The following is a 21,661-nucleotide window of genomic DNA, read 5'->3' as shown; positions in this document are numbered from 1 at the left end:
CATCTGGCCTCGCGTGCCGGTTGCCTATCGTGCGTGTGTCTTCTCCGCTGTGCTTTGCTCTCAGCACTGGCATTTTGCTTGACACGACCGGACGACGTTGTGGTGGCCCTTTGATGGCCACCTGATGAACCGGGTATGGCAAAGGTAAGACCCTCTCACTAAACTTGAGGGAACTCAGCGGGGTGTCTCAAATGAAAGTTCGTGTTTTTTTTCCCGCAGAATACATTAGATCATGTCCCCTCAATATTGCCGTAGATGATATAAAAACACCTACGACAGTAGACGATCTTGCTCCTAATTTTCTGCCTGTGACAGCGCGGACGATTTAAGGTGAGGTAAAAAAGACGTGAGGTGCGTATAGAATACAGAAAACACAGAATTTGTTATTTCAATCAAAGAGAGGAAGATGGCTGTGAGTAAAATCTGTCCCTAAGAGCAGCTTGACTGCAACTCACATGCCACTCAGTACAACGTATTTGGCAATAACATACCCAAAAATTTGGAAACACATAACCAGATGGAAAGAGAAAAAAAAAAAACGTAAGAAAATGCGTACATTGATGCCAGAACTGACGTGCATCGAAAAAGGAATAAAAGTAATGCGACGAATAATTGAACAGATAGAATTGCTTTACTTACACAAAAAAAAAATAATTCTAGGGTTTCGCTGTGTAGTGCATGAAATATAAATTCCAATTATATTGTGCTCATTCTAAAGTATAGGCCGTGTATTCGACACCTTTACCTTTAGGTTATTTGTCCTTTTTGCTATTATCACCTTCCAAATATCTTTATCTGGAGTGGCACATGACGTCACATTGTGTTGAAGCCCAGCAATATTGCTCAGGAATCTGTGATTTTCCCTTAATCCTATTTTAATCTTCATAGTTAGTTTGTTCTAGTATGATCCCAAATATGGGTAGTACATCTTACGGTTAGAATGAGTCTGTTGTATGACCGTCGTTCGAAACATTAAACCGTGTTTAAGGGTGTCTCATGTTCAAACATTAAACATTATATAGCGTCATACGTGCTTACCAAGCAATGAAACGACTATTTTTCATTGCGTACGAGAGAGAACACGATAACTTCGAATATCCAGAGAAGCGAGTACATCCAGGAAAAATAAGTAATCATTGCGCACGTTCAGAAAACGAACAGTTCTTGACGACCTGAAACCGAGTTTAAAGAACTGTGTGCCTCTGCGCGGCCTAATCTAGTCAGAGAATGGCAGACGCCCGTCAAAGCTGGAACAGCTGGCCCCACTACCGTCTTCGTGAGTGCTGGCACTCACGAAGTACTTGACGGCAACAGACTTGAGTGCCCGACTATAGACATCCTACTCATAAGTATTATCTCTCTCTCTTTCACTCCCCGTTCCCGTCCCCACGTGTAGGGTAGCAAACTGGACTCAGTCTGGTTAACCTCCCTGCCTTTCCTTCTTCCCTTTCTCTCTCTCTCTCTCTTCGATTGTGCGAGTTTGACTCCTGTATTTTCAAATATTGGGGGAGCGAATTATCAGCGTATGTACAGTGTGTCGTCATTACATTACACGTGAAGCCAGATAATGTGAAAGTTTCCGTTAAGTGCGATAGCATTACAGGCAGACTTCACCAACTGGAGGCATCACCGTCTGGTCTAAAAACGCGGGCCGATGCCGGAGGCAGTGCAGTCTAACATAGCGTCTCGTAGAGCTGTATGCTACGAGGGAAGAACGCGAGAAATTGTCAAGTGACGCACGCGCCAGACGTTTAAAAGCGTGACATTGGTGCGAGAGAAGCATTCGTGCGACTGTGACCAAATGGTTAGGTCACTGGGCTGCTGTGCTGGAAGACACAGGTTCGGTCTAGCCATCGGTGGCGCATTTATATGTAACATTATAGGCGGACTTCACCCACTTTGGAGCTATCTATAGCAGAAAACTTGAGGCGAGTCGAGCGTACGCGAGCGCCGTCAAGGTGTGCGCGAAATCGCAAGTTGGCAACAGGTACACCGTATAGAAACTACACATTGATAAATGAGAACGCACGACCACGCACGCGCGCACAGTTGTCGAGACGTCACAATTTAAGTATGCTATCGAGAGTTAGGCATGCTAAGTTCTGATGTAATTTCTGAACAGCAGTTGTGAGCTGGGGAATAGGAAGATCGTTTTTTTTCTTTAGTTGATCGCGCTTTAGTACATGCGCAACGTGACTTAACGTAAGGAGAGAGAAATGGAAAAAGGTTTAATAACGCAAAAAAATGACGAGATAGGTCGGAAGAGCGTGCTTCTTTCCTGCAACTCCACTCTGGGATAAAGGAGAAGGAGAATATATAGGAAAATAAAGGAGGAAGAGGAGAGATGATAGCATAAATGCGCGTTTCGTGCACTTAATATTGTTGACTACCGATGCTCAGCTTCCGGCATTTGCGTCATCCATGGCACGCAGGTCAAAGCCTCCCACGTAAATGTGAAATTGGGTTGACGCATTTCCGATGCAGAGTCCCATGCCTAATTTTTTTACCATTATCGGTCTGGACTCCCGTCTTCTAATCCTTGCTTTTATTGTGAGGAACCAGAAACCAATAATCATTTCCTTCTTCCTTGCTGCCATTTCAGCTAATTAATCAATATTATTCTTGAAATCTATCTCCGTATTCTTGCGTTCTCCATGACTACCACGAATTCATTACCATTTGGAGCTGTGCAGTTTGACCGCAACCACAGGGCTATTTGCAATGTACTCCATAAGATTATAGAGGCATAAAGTCGATTATATTCCAAATATATATATATATATATATATATATATATATATATATATATATATATATATATATATATATATATATATATATATATATATATATTCCTGTTGAGATCTTTGTCATATGTCCTTTTAATTACCATTCTTTAAAAATTTTGCTATATTTTCTCATAAAATAGGTTTATTTTCTGGTGTATTTAAATTTTCTTATTTGTAGATGCACATTCAGTTTATCATTTGTGGGGTCAGTCACCTCACGGGTGCGTGCCAAGTTGAAAATGATTCAGCATTACCAAAAAAACAATGCGATGAGAAGCTGCTGCTTGATAACTTACTTGAACAGTATCCCTGTTAAATGCACAAGACGGCACGCGATATAACCACACAGACGCACAATCTATACACACAGCACTATATGTATACACAAAATTACATAAAAGCGTGTATATATGCGAAATCTGTACCTGTAACACAGGTTCAAAAGCAATATTTATAGTTCACTTATTTCATTATTAATAAGTTGGAAATAATCCGAAGTAAAGCAGCGCGGTTTATCTTTTTTATCACTATGGAGCCTGGTATAAGCTTTGGGATTGGTGTCCAAAAGCTGGTCTAAAGCACACCTCAGAGAGAAATAGAATCGCATGATTGCGCTTTGCTTTTTAAAATTACGAAAGGGCTCATTAATAGTGACACATGTAACCATGCGCGTTTTAAAGGGTTATGCTACTAGAAGGCGACGTAGTTTTTCAGTAGTTTTTCAGCCAAAAAGCGATATCTTTATGTATTCATTCTTTTCATAAACGATAACAGAGTTGAGTGACTTACATTCGCATTTAGTTTAAGCAGCAGACATGGAAAATTTCCAAACATTGATGGCCAGCTGAACAGTATTTTTGTGCGCTTACTCTTTCTCCCCCTTCCCCCTTGCCTTCCTTTTTTTTATCCTGCTGTTCTCTGTTTGAGAGATTGTTTTTTTTTTATTGAAGTGAATATTAGGAGAGGTTGGCGCCTTTATGGTGGCACCGGCTACTCCTTGTCACTTGGCAAAGGAAAGAAATTTGCGTAAAAAGGGAGAATAGCGACACAAAATATGGCACTCAGTAGAAACTGGATGAATAAATAATATACAGTCCAACAGTACATCAGTTGCAAAGTTCTGTACATTAGTTCAGTCCACGTACGCATATATAAAGTCAGATATTTTGTACAGCCAAAACACACAAAACATGTAATTCACTGCAAGTACAGAACAGAATTATACATATTGCGTAAAAGTTGCGATCACCACATAAACCAATTATGAATCACAGACAACGCTTCTGTTAATCATTTAGCGTATACGGATCATCTAATACCTAATATTTTCCCAAAATGCTGGTGTCCTCTAAAAACTTTTTCAGAGCAAGAAGCGCTCTTTATTGAAGGCCCGCAGTTGGCCATGGGCCAAGTATCGTTTTTAGAGTGAATGGTCTTCTGTCTAACATCAACAAATTTGCTTGCAGTACCCTTCTTTGTGGATCGTATTTCGTGCACTGGAGAAGAAGATGATTCACATCTTCGTCTGGATGGCCACAAGAACACTGCGGACTAGAGACACGTTTTATCCTGTATAAGAAGTGTTTTGTAAATGCAGTACCAAGAGGCACGCGGCGTACCAATTAAAATTTTCTGTTTTTCCGGCATTGATAAGTTTATACATGGGTCTATAAAGTATAACTCCGAGTTTTTAGTTTGCTGATCAAACCAGGTAGCTTTGCTGAGGCGACAAGAAATCTGTCTCAGGAGCAGGCGGACTTCACTACGCAATAGAGGAAGATTGGTTGTCTCCGCGTTATTGTGCGCTCGATTCGCAGCTGCGTCCACTGCAGTATTGCCAGGAATATTGCAGTGCCCAGGTATCCACTGAAATGCAATTACGTGGTTCATAATCATATAATCATAATCAATTTCATAATCATAATCATATAATCAAGACCCTCTTGCAGCATTGTTTAAATGTCTTGTATATGAGATCAAGAGGCCCATATGCAGATGTCATCTGCGTACAGAGAATACTGTAGACCAGACGGGAGTTTTAGTGGCAAGGCTGCCATGGCACAGTTGAATAAAAACGGACTGAGAACACTGCCCTGCGGAACGCCCTGCATGATGCTGTGATAATTACTCTCTCATTCGATTGTTTCCATAAATATTTTTCTGTCGTTTAAGAAATTTGATACCCATCGCAGTGCTCGACCTGTAGGCCAAGCTCTAACATACCAGCGAGGATGCGTATGCGGCTTACAGTGTCGAATGCTCTTTGACTGTCTAAAAATACTGCTACTGTCACATTTCCGCAACTACGTTCATGTTCGACGCATGTGGCAATGTCTAATACTGAATCCATCGTACACCAATTTTGTCGAAAACCGGTCGTGTAGTTGGAAAACTCATTTGTGTGTTCACACCACCACTGCAGTCGACGGTCTATCATCTTCTCCATTAGTTTGGAAAAACAGCTTGTGAGACTGACGGGTCGGTAGGAGTCAAGACAAAGGGGAGTCTTTCCTGGTTTTAGAACTGGAATAAGCCGGGCTAATTTCCATGAATCTGGAAGAGTCTCTCTTATCCAGATATCATTAAATGTCTCCAAAAGAGCCATTCTTCCTATTGGACCTAGGTTCTGTAACATCATATACGTGACACCATCTGGGCCTGCGGTTGTCTTTGTGCGGCATGACAAAAGAGCAAATTTCAATTCATTTAGGCTAAACTTAAAGTCAAGTTGAGGAAGTTGTGACGTAAAGCACGCACGGACTTTCTGTTCTGCTAGTGTTGTCGGACTTTTAAATTGTAGGCAAGCAAACGGAATTCTTGGTCTGGATATAAGTTGACAGAATTCGTCAGCAACAGATGTTTCCGGAGTGCTTCGAGCTACGGCAAGGGCTCGGAAGGGATGGCTGTGGGTAGCTGGACCACTAAAAGATCGGACAACTGACCATATTCTGGGAACTGGAGTAAACAGAGACAACGACGCGCAGTATTTTCGCCACCTTCTCGCACCTAATTTTTGTAAGCGTCTGCGCGAAGTTGACCGAACATTCTGTGCCATCTTGTAGTAGTCCAGCTTTCCACTGCGGCGGTAAGCCCGTTCTGCGCGCCTTCTAATTGCTCTTAGACATTCATATTCCCCGTCGACTGCAGCGTATTCATTTGGAACAGTGACTTGTTTTGTGCAGATCTCGTAAGACTCAGACAATATATTTGCAAAATTTTGAAAGCTCGGAAAAACGCAGATATGGACAGGCCAATCACACGAGAAGAAGTGAACGCAGCTCTGGGGTCCCTAACCAAAAACACAGCAGCGGGAGCAGACAAAATTAACAACTCCCTCATTCGCAACCTAAGCGAGGAGGCGATAGATCAATTAACAATCTACTTAAACAAATTGTGGAGCGAGGGAACGATCCCGGAGGAATGGAAACACGCCGAGGTCGTAATGATCCCGAAGCCAGGAAAGAAACTAGAGATAGAAAGCCTAAGACCAATCTCCCTCACCTCGTGCTTGGGAAAGTTATACGAAATAATAATCACAAAGAGAATACAGCAACTCATGGAAGGCAAGGAACTGTATCCGCACAGTATGTTTGGCTTCCGAGCAAAGCTATCAACACAGGGTGTCTTCCTACAGATTAAGGTAGAGGTCCTAAGCAAAGCACCCAAGACAGGAGAAAACATCATAATGGCACTAGACATCAAGGGAGCCTTCGATAATGTCAGCCACGCGGCAATAATGGAAGGGCTTCAAAACATAAATTCTGGGAAGAGGACTCATGACTACGTGTGAGCCTTCCTAGCAAAAAGAACGGCCACAATAGGACTAGGGGATATAAGAAGCGAAACCTTTGTCACCCCAAGCAAAGGTACGCCACAGGGCTCAGTCATTTCACCCATACTGTTTAACATTGCGATGCTTGGCCTGGCCAGGGAACTAGGCGAAATCGAGGGCATACGACATGCAATATATGCGGACGATATCACAATATGGGCCAACCAAGGAACGCTAGGACAAAAGCAAGAGAAACTGCAAGAGGCAGCAAACCGCGTAGAAAATTATGTTAAGGCAAGAGGCCTGGCTTGCTCCACAGAGAAATCGGAAATACTCAGAATAGGAAAGAACCCCACCAAGGCCGAAATCGAAATAAACTTAGAGGGCCAGCTTATAGCGGAAAAGAACATGATAAGAATTCTAGGAATGTGGCTGCACAGCAGCGGAAAATGCAGTCACACAATTAGCTTACTCCAAAAATCGACAGATCAAGTAAGCAGGATGATTACGAGAGTTTCAAATAGAAGACATGGCATGAAAGAGGCAGACACGATCAAGTTGGTTAAAAGTTTAGTGGTCAGCAGAGTCACATACTCGCTACCTTACCACTTGATGAACAAGCTAGAAAGAGAACGAGCAGAAACCATACTAAGGAAGGCGTACAAAACGGCACTACACCTACCGAGGAATACTTCAAACGACAAGCTACTGCAGCTAGGAATGCACAACACGTTCAGCGAGCTGGCAGAAGCGCAACTAAACACACAAATAGCGAGACTTTGGCAGTCGGCTACAGGAAGAATGCTCCTAAAGAGATTAGGATACGATACGAAAGGGGCAATAGATCGAGAAGCAGACATCCCAGACAACGTCAGACAAACCCTCAGAATAAGTCCAATTCCACGCAACATGGATGCGAACCTACACGCAGCCAGAAGGCAGGCAAGGGCAGATTACGTGGAAGGCCATCTGGCAACACAGGAAGACACGGTGTACACGGATGCAGGGCTATACCCGTGGGACAAGCACACTAAAACACACAGAGTAGCTACGGCTGTAGTAGACTACATGGGAGAGACAATGAGCTGCGCAACCATAAGGAATTGCACGGTAGCGGAGGGGGAAGAGGTCGTCATAGCGCTTGCAGCGACCGAAGGCTACCGAAGTAACAGATCACTAACCATATTAACAGACTCCAAAGCTGCATGCAGGCATTACATGCAGGGGAGAGTCTGTAAAGAGGCCCTGCGAATCCTCCTCGGAGCAGGAACCCTCGGAAATAAAGTGAAACACAAACTTTTCTGGATACCGGCCCATACCGGAATAGAAGGGAACGTGAGAGCAGACAGTCTAGTTCGCGAGATCACATACCGAGCTGGACGGATAGAGCCTCTCGAGAACCCTACAACGGTGGAGCCGACGTGTGCGGAGATATTAAACTACTATAGAGGGCAGAGAATCAAATATCCTCCGCCACACACACTACTTACACAACAGGAAGCAGCCGACTGGAGAAGGCTACAAACCGGAACTTTCTATAATCTACACATACTAAGTAAAATGTACCCGACACAATACAGAAACTCCTGCCCATGGTGCGGAGAAATACCAACTCTTTACCACATAACATAGGAATGTAAGCATAACTACACATTCCATAAACATAAAAACCCGAGTGCGGAGCAAAGGGAGGGCCTGCTCACCAGCAGCGAGCTCACCGCCCAAAGGGCAATGGTGCAGCATGCGTGCGAAGTGGCCAGGCTAAGTGGAATCCTGGAATAGGGGCACACCCGTGCTGAAGAGCCAGGCAGCAAGCGCAAGACGTCTCACCGCTAAACCCCTTGATAGAATCAATAAAGTTTTTCTCTCTCTCTCACCCAATGAGTTACTTAAATGGTGACGGAAACTTTGCCAATTAGTATATGTTGAGTAGCGCCGGGTACCCTCACTCCGTATGTGGCGATGTTTTACCAGGATCGGAAAATGATCACTACCGTGCGTTTCTATGTCCGTTGACCATTCAACGCCATCAAGAAGGTCTTGTGAGCAGAGCGTAACATCTATACAGCTTGAGTAACGAAACCCCTGCAAGAACGTTGGAGAGCTGTCATTTAACACGATCAGATTACTTTTTTCTGCGGCAGACTCTATGATGCTTCCGCGGGAATCGTTATATTCACTGCCCCAGATGACGTTATGTGCGTTGAAATCCACACAAACCAGCACATGTGAGTTTGCGATACCAGACACATCCACCAAGCTGTCAACTGATATTCTGCTAGCACATGGTAGATAAAGACTGATCACTGTGACGCTTGTATTTCTAAAAGATATCTTGCATGCTACGAACTCCGGTATATTTATATCGCTCGACTGTATTAAATAGGACGGCAGGTCCTTTCTCACGCATACCATCGCTCTGCTACTTCCAGCAACGCGCGGTGATTTATAGATAACCTAGTTTGAAAGACGAAAGTCATCTCGTACGCCTGCCTCCTGTATACATAAAACAGGAAAGTTATGTTGAGCTAGTAGTTTGCGAAAATCGGCTGACTTATTCCACTGAAATACGAAAACATTGTTGTAACGATTATTCATTGTAAGCTTGCCGTGGAGCTGTTGGTGGTTGTAGAACCACCAACGATTCCATAGAAAGCAGTGCTTTTACCTCTGGTAGGTTGTTTGCTTGTGGAATGGCACTTAGAATTGCACGCAGAGCTGTGAATAGCATGGGCAGGATCATCTGTGCTACAGGTAAAGACGTGTAATCACCAAACGACGCTGAAGCTCCATGCGTGCTCGAAGCAGGTCGCTGAAGAGTTGACTGAGATGGTCGCTGGAATGACTGGTGTGGTTGAGGCGAATGCTGAGGCAGTCGCTCAGACGTTAGATGAGGTTGCTGTTTCAATGGCTGAGGGCGTTGCTGAGAAGGTCGGCGAATTTCACTCGAAGCCTGGGCAAGATGGGTAGCATTCTCTGAAGGGGGATAATGCCGTTCGCTGTCAGAACGTTGTCGACTTGAGTGTTTCAGAGCTGCAGAATAGCTGATATGGACCCCTTGCTCTTTTTCTTTGCTAGGAGTTGGAGGCGCGCATCTTACAGCATCAAGGTTGGGTGGGGGCGCATTACGAAGAGGCAGCCTTCCGTATTTTAAGTCATGTCTGCGTAACCTTGACGCAGCTCTGCTCTGAGGGCACCCGGAGTAGGAAGCTGTATGGTTTCCAGCACAGTTGGCACACTTTCGCTGACACACAGACTTGCACTCTGAATGGTGGCGGTCTTCAGAGCATATCTTGCAGCGACGCTGACTGCGGCAGTTCTTCGATAGATGTCCAAATCTCTGGGTACATTCTGGGTACACTGAAAAATTGTTGCGTGCCTACGACACACACAAAAGACAGTAAATAATCCAATGACAAAACGCTTAGTACAGCCACTTTACCCAGTGATATTGACAAACTTGTTTTGTTAAATGAACCTGCCACCTCTGCAAGTGTCCAGAATAATTAAAATTAAGGGTGCTGTTAAATTCCTTTTGTGTATACCTGTGTAAAGTAAAGAGTGTTTGTGGAATACAGCAGGAAATCCTAATTGGCTATACCGAAGGATTACATCGAATATAACATAGGTTTGAAACCTTACTTGGTGAATAAAGGTGTAAGCGAATGTACGTCACTGGAGAGAACCTCGGATTCTGTTATAGAGAGGTAACGTTGAACGCTCCACGCTCGGCTTCGACGAGATTCCTGATGCTGGGAAGTTCTTCATATAGTGAGGTAGTGTTTTAAAGCAGTGCGATAAGGCGTCCTTCAAGTGGCATTAGTCTCCTTTCAACATTTTCTATGACTACACGATTCTTTTCATGCACTCGACCGCTCATCTGGGTCTAGAGAAAAATATGTTTTTTCGTGTGATTGCGTGGTGTTATTATGCATCTCGGTGTATACGCGCGTGGGCATACGGGCGTGTGTTTTCCTTAACTCCTTCAAAAACTACACCTGTGTCCTTTCTGTCCAAACACAAGAGTCTTTTCAACCAAAGGTATAGTCTGGAACGCATTAAACGCTGAAGTTCCTGCATTCGCATGCAGCATAAGCCAGAATTTAGCGCCCTTTGTGCAAGTGCCCTTTACATGCACTCTTCAATCATGGAATGCAGGGAACAAAGGGTAAAAAAGAATTGGTCTCTACATTTCTGGGAGATTTGCAGTCAACTATGATTTGCATGCCCGCTAGCCCTCATGTGTACAGGGACATTGGTTTGTGTTTGTTAATAATGCGACCGCTTGACTTTCACACAGCTGAATGTTTGCGTTCACTAAGCTTAACATAAGCTAGAGCCATTGTGATTTGACTTGGTGGCAAGACGTAGTGTGCAGCAGGAGTAAGAAAGATCAATAATCAGATAGCGAACACCTAACTTTATTTTCGACTATGACCCTCCGAAGCACTCATAGATTTTTGTTAGGACTGGGCTGACCGTGTAAAACACCACCCGGGGGATAATGGAAGCGCACTTCCTCACTCAGGGACAGAGGCTAGCGCTCACCTCTGCAGCGAGAGCCATCCCGACACGCCTAGGATACCCACACGCGAACAGGGGCTCGAAACGATACTCCCGCTGCCAACAAAGTACGGCGAACGCATACGCGTGTCTCCCATACCGCGCAACATGCACTCTGAATGCCACATTGCCCATCGTCAGGCACGAGCGCAGGCCCTCCAGCGAAGATACGAGCGCGATGAATCAGCCTTGTACATCAACGCCTCCCCTTACCCAGCAAGAAACGCCGCCGCAGTCAGTGAGGTCGACTCGAAGCTTGAGGAGCGATGGACCCTGACCGTGCGCACCAGACACGCTCTCGAAGCAGAGAAGACTCTTCTTAGTGATTTTACTGGAAAGTGAGAATAAAAGAGTACAGCGCTTCCCATTTCCCAGCAAAATTACTAAGAGTCTCCTCCGCTTTGAGAACGTGTCTGGTGTGCACGGTCCGCGCCGTCGCCCTGGCCGTAGTCTGCGCCGTCAGTGCAACAAGTAGCGGTAATCTCCGACTACCCAATGGCATGCGGGAACTTCGCGAGGACGCGTATCCTTCTTAAAGTGGGAAGCCGCGTTGTCCAGCTCGGACCCGCGCGACCAGCAAGAGCTGGTGAAGCGGGTCCGGGAGACAGCCAAGGCTGCAGGAGGCCTGGACTGAGTGCCTCTCCCCGGCGCGGGAGCCACGACTCCCTGCGTTGTCTTTTTTAGTTTTGGATTAAGTTCTCTCTCTCTCTCTCTCTCTCTCTCTGTGGAGTCTGAAGCGACGTCATAATGCTCTTTCTTCCGTTTTCTAATGCGCTGCTGACTGTGCGCAGCGTCGCCGGATCATAGATTCAGAATTATTTAAGCCCCTGGAAGTAGTCAGTCAAGGCAAGGCCACTCTAGCCGAAGGCTTTTAGCAGCGCCTAAGTGCGCGCACTCTGATCAATCACTGCTCTTTCTCCGCTGGTGTCGCTTCTCGAGGCTTATATGGGTAGAAGGCCCGCGCTAATACTCGACCATTTCACACCGGCTTTAAGTATTCAACGAGCCCGCGCGCTCATTTGCTGGGGTCGTTGTTTAGAGCCTTTCCGACCGACAATCGGCCTCTCCCGTCCAGACTAGTGAGGCACGCAACCCAAATGATTTTTTTAAGTGTTTCTGTTTTTTGCCGTCATTTAAAAAACTCGCTTTGTTTACGGCCTTGTTAAAGGGAAGCGACGCTGGAAACACTGAGAGCCCCTGTTGGGAAAGAGGGCTTGCTTTCGAATTATTAATTTTCTTTATCGCGTTTCAGTCTGCTTGACGTGGTATCTGCGTCTCGCGGTGTTCCTTTTGTGCGAGAGGTGGTCGTTCCGTGAGAAGAAATTAAGGTAGGCGAATGTACATCGCTGTAGCCACTGACGAAAGGGCAACGCTACGGCCGCACTAAACCATGATTTTATTTTGAACGACGGCATTGGAGTTAAGTGCATTTGAAACGCTGCGTTATTTGAGGTGTGTAAAGAGCTCTCGAACTCGGACGGTACGATAACACCTGTGCAACTACTTTGGAATGGTTGCATGAAGCGTGAAGGTTGTGAATAAATAAGATGTTGGTCTAGGTTTTCAGCTCACAAATGATGTGAAATGTGCATACACTTTGTGTGCAAGGATAGTATGGCACACGTACAGGCGTTAATGGACAGTGCGTACACTTTACTAACCAGTGTTTGCGCTTTGAGCCTAGCAAAAAGCGTTAGTGCGTTGCGCAAATGGCTTATGCGCTGTAATGTTCACAACGCGCACGAACTCAATTATGAGCACAGCTCCCTGCCTTCTCCTAACTGCAAATTACGTTCTGCAGGCTGCCCCGAGTTGGCGCGCGTACCTACGGCGTTTTACTTTCACTCCGTCACTTCTCCTCCCCTTCTCCCTCACCGTGTCTCGTGGGCCAGATCACCTCATATTGCGAATGCAGTCACTGCAGTTTCTCGATTGAGGCGGCCGTATCTCGGCTCTTTTGGGTTTTGGAATTATTGAATAAATATGCGTCGGTGTATTGACAAGTTCAATGTTAGTACTAAGAAGACGTATAGGTTGTTTAAACTACTTCAAGATTAACAAGTGGTAACATTTTCATTCTTAATGGTGTCAGTCCCATGCTATTATATTTAGTTCAGATCCGTTTTTATTTATATTGATTCGCGTTAATTTTGGTAATTTCATTCGATGGCTAACAGCTCGCAGAGCTGCTGATCAACTTGGAACGATTGTGGCTCCGTTGGGCATCAAGTGCAGGTTTCAGAAAGTAAGAAGTTCAATTTTGCTCCTTAATGCTTCTGAAGCCGCTTCACCTTTTAATTCTTTATATCCAACTTCGGGTGCTTTGTCCCGCCGTGGTTGCTTTGTGACTATGGTGTTGGGCTGCTAAGCACGAGGTCGCTGGATCAAATCCTGGCCACGGCAGCAGAATTTCGATGGGGGCAAAAAGCGAAAACACCCACATACTTAGATTAAAGTGCGCGTTCAAGAACCCGAGGTGGCCCAAATTATTCCGGAGTCCCCCACTACAGCGTGCTTCAAAATCAGATCGTGGTTTTGGCAAATAAAACCCCATAATTCAATTCGTGTGCTACGTATGTCTCTGATTTCTTATTATCCTTTTATATACAGATCAACGGATGACGACCCTCATCTATTGATGGGAAGGAGTCTATTGTTGCTGAGAAGCAAGAAAATTAACTGCCGAACTCTGAAAAACGAAGCGTGAGGGACACTAATTCTGTACTGCACATTTAGCGTCCCCTCCTCCACAGCTCTCGCTGCTGTACAGGGCCCGTCTGGAAATGTCGGCGAGTGGGCTCACGGACATTTAGGGGCCAAACTACCTTCAAATAGACTAAATAAAGTTTATGCATCCATCAAACCCCTCCGTCCATCCATTCATCCATGCATCCATCCAATCACGTTGCTATGGGAAAATACTTGCTGAAAGCGTATGAGCAACTAACCCTCGCGAAGCAGCCATTGCTGCTGGCTTTGTACTGTTGCCAACTGCGCTCAGCCTAAAGCCCATATAAAATGGCTTTCCATTGATGCAGGCAGGTTTGGTGCTGCCCCCTTTCTTCTTCTTTAATTTTCGAGCTTGAAACAAGATATTGGGACCAGTAATTAGTGGTAGCAAGAAACAAAATTGCGAGAAAGGTTTTCGCATTATCTCGCACAGAGATCCTATTAGGGCGCTGGGGCTCCTTATTAGCCGGCGCGAAATTTAATCGTTTCTAGCGACGCCGACTAGTACAGCTGATGAGTTTTAGAAAGTTGTGCTCATTAGTGTGCTACCTTATTCGGCTCTCTAGAGTTTGCTTCAGTTTTCCCATTACTGGAGCCTGTCTATTCGGTCTGAGGGCACGCCTTAGTTTCGTAGAGTTCGATTCGAACAGTTTCCTGGACCACACGCTACTGCATTTCTTACTTTATCTGTAACAGTTCGATACAAATGTATGGAGGAATGCGTAAATTTTCTAGAGTGTTGCGCCAGAAACAATTATCTCATTTTCTTGGTGTGTGTTAAAAAGTCATTAAGACACTAACTTTCGATCAAACATGATTAGTTTAGAGATTCCAGGCTTGAAGCCCGCTATTCTTAAAGCAAGAAAAAGTGTTTAGGACAAATGACCTCATCAAGAACGCTTGTTGAAGTATCGATTTCTTTCAATGGCTTGAGTGGAATTTGCTAGACTTCCTTCATACATAAATATAATAAACCCTTGTTTTAACAATTCTGCTTTATTCGAATTCACACGTTACTACGACATGGCATTGTAGTAGCTGCCGTGCTTTCAACTAAATGCCGCACTAGCGAAGTTAATTTCCCCTACTGCTGAATTCGTTAACACGAGGATTTACTGTATGCTAAACTGTGAAGATTGATTGTTGGTGTTTTCTCTTCCAAAGCACACCTGGCGCTACGAATGATGCCGTAGTGGAAGACTCCAGGCTATTCTAGCCATCCGGTGTCATCTGATGTGCGCGCACTGCTCAGTAGGAGCGTTCTGTCATTCCAGCCCCCCATTCCGAATGCGACCGCCTTGAGTCAAACCCGTGACATGGTGCACCGTAGCCCAACACCACAGCCCATGAGCCACAGCGGTGGTTAAAAATGAGAACAGCAGCGTCCACTGCCTGCTTGGGATGACCGCCTGCCGTTATCATTGAATTTATGAGAACTTGCGCTAAAAGCGGCCACGCTCGAGCTTTGAAACTACTTAACCTAACGGCATTTTAATGTTTGTTGCTGACACAATGCTGTTAGTCGCTCACGTACTGTGGTAGTTATATACAGTATAGGTGCGCGTAAAAACTGCAACAACATTAAGAAGGCGAGGATGGGCGGCACCTCTTTATGGACAACCCTGATGTTTATTAAACGGCCCCTGTGCAGAAGAATCACATGGAAGCGAAATCGCAAAGCTTTTCCTTCATAAGCGCTTGATCCCAATGGCCAGTAGCTTTCGTTAATGGTATGTCCAGCATCAGGTGTGCCTAGAATTCGCTATTACGGAAAATTTTAGCGTAAGAACTGTTTTGTAAATACGGGTCCTGCTTATGTTTAACAGAAGGGTATGGGGAAACTGGAAAACGACTGCATGCCCTGCTTCTCCACTACTGGAAAAAGAGAACTCACTTCTTTTGCATTTAATTTCTTTTTTATTTACAGTTCCTGCTGTCTTTCTTTCTTTTTTTTTCAGCACAAAGCAGGAGCAGGTACAGAACAAATTAATACCATGATACAAAATCGTAAAACTACACCAACGAAATAGCAACATCAACACTTACGCAGAAGTAGAGCAGAAAAGTCTAAAAAGCCGCTCCCCATGCACATTAACTATGTCCTAATTGCGCGTATTGCACTATATCAAATCACCCAGCGCAGGCGGACAGATGGCAGTAGCGCCACCGCCTCTTCGTGACGTCACGATCTACTGCCTGTCCTAGTGGCCCCCACGCGGGCGCGGCCTGCCATGCGTCGTACCACGCGCTTTGTTGTCAGGCGCAGCCGTGCCAGCAATTAATTTGCCGAGAAACCGGAGCCTCATTAAGTAATAATTTGCAGATTTGTGACCTCCCGGGCACCGGGATACTATTCCTCGCCTCTTTCTTTCCAAGCGGAAGGCTCATCTGCTTCCGTTGCTCATGTTTGGCTAAAAGCGTGCAGTGACCCGAAAACCTTGTCTGGTTTCTTAAACTGGAACTGACTGCACAAAGTTCTTCGCGCGTGAAATGTTTTGAAATGTTTCGTGATTCGGCGTTGCGCTCGCTGTCACATTCATAAAATATATTTTGCCACTTTATACCGAGTCTATAGACATTGAGCCCTAAGGTCTACAGACAGCCTGACCCTCAACGTAAATTATACAGCCTGTGTCTGTACATTATGGGCGTATAGAAGCTCAAAATATTGGGTTAAGGTCTAAAGGTCTTAAGTAGTTATGCCGCAAAAAAATGTACATTATCATTCGAAAGGCAATGTCGTGGAAACGCAGGTAATTCTATATTATGCGCGCAGTCAGTATGTGGGCTGTGCGGAAGTATTGCAGGTCGTTGTCGCTGGCTGCTGCAACGGATCAACACTAGACGCCGTGCAATTATAGGCTGTTTTTACGCTCGAATGCCTCGGTGAATGCCCCCCACGGGTGGATTTGAGTAAACGCTAGCTTCTGAAGTGCTGCATGGACATAAAAATGTTAGTGGACATTTTCAGTCCCGCTTATTTTTTTACTTGCCACGAGCTCCCCCCCCCCCCCTCCCCGCTCTCCCAGCGATTCGTGTACATTAATAATATCTCTGAAAGCACCCTCCGGGGAAGGACACGGTTTATCTGCTTAGGGGAAGGCCTTAATTAAGAAATTATTTCTTAATGCTGGTGGGCTGGCTGGCTGACTGTTAATGATACGGGAGAGGTCATTAAGGAGTTGAACGGCTATTCTGTCGCCGCAGCCGCATAGCTGTTCTGTCCTGAGCACTCCATTAAGTACACTAGCCCGTTCAGGACGGTGGTGCTGTCGAATATTAAAACCATAAGACGATCTTTTTTTGCCATATTTCGATTGAAGATAAAGAAAAGAGTAAAAATTACTTGATTCACTTATTGAAATAACGACAACCTTACAAGCGTGCGCATTTATCAGGCAATCGGTTGCTTTTCTTATCGAAATGGCCAACAGTCCCAGGTACATGCAACCGTGATGTGACGCTCAATCACAATATCCGTGCCTGCCCGCGCTACAGCGCCGCGAGGGAAGTGGTGTGTGCTGAGTGCTGGACGAATTGAACAATCATCAACTATCATAAGCAGAAGATCTAGGCCAGTGCTTCCAAAGAAAATTCGCGCAGAAGCTTTTATTCGTGGTACTAAGGCTACTGCGGTTTATGCGGACTTCTATGATTGACCTCAAAAGGAAGCTTTAGCTCAGGTGCTCCTATCTAAATGCATGAAAAAGAAGAATTCGTATTTCTCGGCAACCGCAGCGCCAATTTGACGAGGTTCCTTGCATTTAAAATACAAGCTTAAATCTAGGTACTCTTGGTTTGGCATTTGTGCTTTTGGTCGTAAATATTTTGTTAAGTGGTGGCAAAAATAAAAAAAAATGGTGAAAATGATACTGTCAAGCGTTGAACTCTCTAACTCAGCAATCAAAAATGATATCACCCATCTGTGAATTTCATATGATAGTACATCTTAATCATACAAAATTGATATGTTACACATGAATCTCAAAAAATTTAGTCATATGGAAATACACCTTTTGCAGAACCCTTGTACACAATGTAAAAAATTCACGTAAGATTTAAAATTACATACCAAATTTGTCCGCTTTCAATGATCTTATGGACACCGTTTGCATAACTGCGATATCTGTTTTTGACGCTGAGCTATTGATTTGTAAACATTGTGCTTCTATATTTTAAGAAATTTCAAATTTTCAAAATTATTTTAACAAAAAGAAGGCCCTAAATCAAAATTCCGCTTCCAACAGTCACTAGAACTTGACTTTCTCTCTCAAATGCAACAAATTTCATTAAAGTGGGTCTAGGGGTTATCTCAGAAAAACGTTTCTGTGTTTTAGGTGTACTTGAATAGGACGCGTCGGCGTTGGGCCCGAGCTAAAGCTTCCTCTTAAGATCGCCATCCAATACTGATATATAGCGTACGCCCTTATTTCTGCTCATCTCTCTGTCTTTATTTCTTTCATCTTCCACTCTCTTTAACCCCTTCCCTTCTTCCCTTGCGGGGTAGCCAACCAGAACTACCTCGTTAACCTGTCTACCTTTCTACGCATCTTTTATTTCCTTCACACACTTCGCTGTTGTGAGATAATCGTCATCACCATCAACATATTGATGTACTATTACAGGATGCAGGCCTCTCACAGTGAACTCCAGTTACGCCTGCCCTGCGCATGCCGACTCTACACGGGCTTGTCTGTAAGCGTCCAAATCTGACACATCATTTAATTTTTTGAAGCCCTTGAGGGCGTCTGTATTCGCTCGGCACCCATCGCCGGTAAAATTATCGACACATTACATGACCAGCCCAACCACCACCTGTTGTTTTTAATATCAACTTTTAGGAATTAATCCTTTGTAGCACTTAGGAACGTTTGGGTGGATGTCGTATTTTCCCTTTGTTAAATCCCTTTAAGGGACATTTCAATCATTTCGCAACAGATAACACTTCGTGAATATATGTTGTTAAATTATGGGGTTTCACGTGTGAAAACCACTTTCTGATTATGAGGCACGCCATAGTGGAGGACTCCGGAAATTTCGACCACCTGGAGTTCTTTAACGTGCACCTAAATGTAAGCACACAGGTGTTTTCGCATTTCGCCCCCATCGAAATGCGGCCGCCATGGCCGGGATTCGATCCCGTGACTTCGTGCTCAGCAGCCCAACACCATAGCCACTGAGCAACCACGGCGGTAATATATGTTGTCGAGTATTTGAGTGCGCATTCTCGAGGCTAAGTCATGCTGCGAACACTGTTGTCTCAACAGAAACGGAGGCAGCCCGCGTCGAAACAGCCGCGGTCTGATAGTGTTTATGACGATGTGCTGCTGGGCACGAGGTGACGGGTTCAAGTGGTGACGGCGGCGCTCGGTTCTTCATGTAGGCATATTGCGAGAACATTCGTGTCGGAAGCTGTCAAAATTAACCCGGTGCCCTCGACGACGCCTTCTATTACAGCCAGAGTGTATGTCTGGGAGAGCAAAACCCATCAACTCTATAGTGAAAGCTTATAGCGAAGAAAGCGTGTTTCCGACGTTTCCTCGAACAATCGTATGCGTGGATCGCATGCGCTAAGTTAACACTTACCTGGACCGTAGACATCAGGGCCTTAGTGCCAGAAAGGTGAAATGTTTTAGCTATCCTTGAATTGGTAAAACATTTCAGGACAATTTTCGTTGCATCAATTTTTCTCTTCCTGCATGGTGGGCTTCCGTAGAACTGTATTCCAATATAATATTTCCCATTTTATTGCAGTAAATGTATGCATTCGAGAAAAGGTAAAAGGGGTAGTGCGATGCGTTCTCCGACCTTTTAAACTCTCAATAAATAGCATCAAATCAATAACGTTTGATGCTATTTATTTACTGATAATATTTAGTTATTGAGGAATAGGCATCGAACTCAACCTAATACAAATTGCAACGGCAACTCTCTTTCCTTTACTTTTTCTAAGCCATTGGTTACTAGAGATCCTTTTACAAAGACCTCGAAAAAAAAGGCGCCAGTTCAATAAAGAGCCGCACCAAACTCGGGCACGACAGTTTTCATTATTTTGCGCACACTCATTTCAGCGCCAATGAACTCTTTTAGCACATAGTTTTAACAATCTTATTTACAATGAAATACTGACCTAGCTTGCTATAAGCACGGAATCTCGAGCTAATTAAAAAAGAACAAAACTTCTGGTCAATATAAAGGCGAAATAGGTAAAGGCGAAGGCTGCACAAATTAAAAGTTCAAAATTACCGCCGACAGTCGGCAGTGGCTGGGCCTGATTTGGTCATCCACGTTTTACAGCTTCTTTTGTTGGTGCTTATACGATAGTTTTTTTATATTTCCCGGATTCCCCTGTAAATGTCCCAGATTTACGTCCATTGTACAGTAATAGAACGCTTTATTCTTCTTTTACTTTTTAATGAAAATGTAGCGAAAGCATCACAATCACGACATAGATAACAGAGCACCTGTCGGCGTTCTCTCTGTAATCTTTCATACATGCGCCATTTAGCATAAAGGCCTGTCTAACGCTTTTTATTTGCTATTATCGTTTGCATTTGTGGGAGCAGTCCACGCGCAGAGTGTCGCTTCACACGACAGGTTGAAAACTGTGAGAGCGTTGAAGTTTAATATCTTTCCAGGGAGGAGCACTTCCTACGTCGTGGATTCGTGCATAGATTGAAGTTGAAGTGTTCTGCCGCCCCGAACTGGGTTTATTGTTGGAGTACACTTTGGACAAAAAGCACTCTAGTCCACCTCTTGTCACGCGCAACGGATGAAGCTCAATTATCTTTCGAGAGCAGCGGTGGTGCGGTATGTTATGAAAAAAAAAAATTTTTTTAACAAAACGTGACCTAGAACGTCCTTCAGGACATAAGTATATGTTTCCTCTCGTTTCTTTCTTTCATCATTAGAGCGCAGTTCTGTATTGTTCTTGCGGCGAGCATCGGCACATCGAAGAGCACAACGAGCACAGGAATGATTGAAAGATTGCACGCGGAGCCCAGCAGGTTATGAAAGACGGCAATAGCGAAGAGAGCGTGAGGAAGAAAGTGGAGGAGGTAGGTGCAGGGGAACCATGAGGCGGAAAGCGGATGAGGAGGGTATGACGAAAGCATGAGAAGAAAAACGCAGTGCCGCTTAAGACGGGCTGTGCGGTGACGATGGCTGCGATATGGCACCAGTGTAGCACCTGTCATCTCTATGGAAACAAAGCGCTGCTTGGGTGGAGGTCTGTCAGCGGCGGCTTCTATGAATCGCACCCACACGTGACCCATGCGCGGGCTATCGTCATCTCCCGATAAGCGAGGCAGACGCAACACACTTCGTGCCGTTTGGAACGTGCCGCACGGGACTGAGTGTCCGCGCCAGCCAATATATCGCGAAATGAAAATACATATAGAGCTGCACTCAAATTTCGCATTAGGGAGTATCGTAATCACCGGTGAACTGTTTTTGTGGATGTTGCTTCACTACATTTCCACCCATTCAAGTCCTAGTGAAACAACGCTAACACCATGGCATAACAATGATGATAAATATCATCAGAATATTTTTAAAGCATCATCCCCTTGTTCATGAACTTGTTCATGAATTACTATACTATTCCAATTAGCCTAACTTGCTACAATAATGCCAGATCTTGCTTCATCTAACTTCAGTATACCATACAGAATGCGGCAATATGTTGCTTAGTTACGCGTAGTAACCAAGCAAATGCTTCGTTCCACCTATTAGCAGCGTCCGCCAAACTTCTATGAGCGACTGCTTTAGAAGGAGTGTCATTTCGAAGTTCTGATCACAGCCAACA

The 21,661-nt window shown here is 44.7% G+C and overlaps 1 protein-coding gene across 1 annotated transcript in view; it reads left to right on the top strand.

The window, feature by feature from the left end:
• Nucleotides 1-13: 13 nt before the first annotated feature.
• Nucleotides 14-21,661, top strand: part of LOC142584459 (uncharacterized) — a 292,894-nt gene continuing 271,246 nt past the window's right edge. The window contains exon 1 of the mRNA XM_075694601.1: nucleotides 14-144. Within this exon, the coding sequence (XP_075550716.1) occupies nucleotides 136-144 (9 nt within the window). The 5' untranslated portion in view covers nucleotides 14-135. The remainder of the gene's footprint in view (nucleotides 145-21,661) is intronic.

The sequence above is a fragment of the Dermacentor variabilis genome, chromosome 6 (assembly GCF_050947875.1).
Source record: "Dermacentor variabilis isolate Ectoservices chromosome 6, ASM5094787v1, whole genome shotgun sequence".
Lineage (NCBI taxonomy): Eukaryota > Metazoa > Arthropoda > Arachnida > Ixodida > Ixodidae > Dermacentor > Dermacentor variabilis.
Note: the sequence above shows the minus strand (reverse complement) of the source record. Positions and strands in the feature narration are given on the sequence as shown.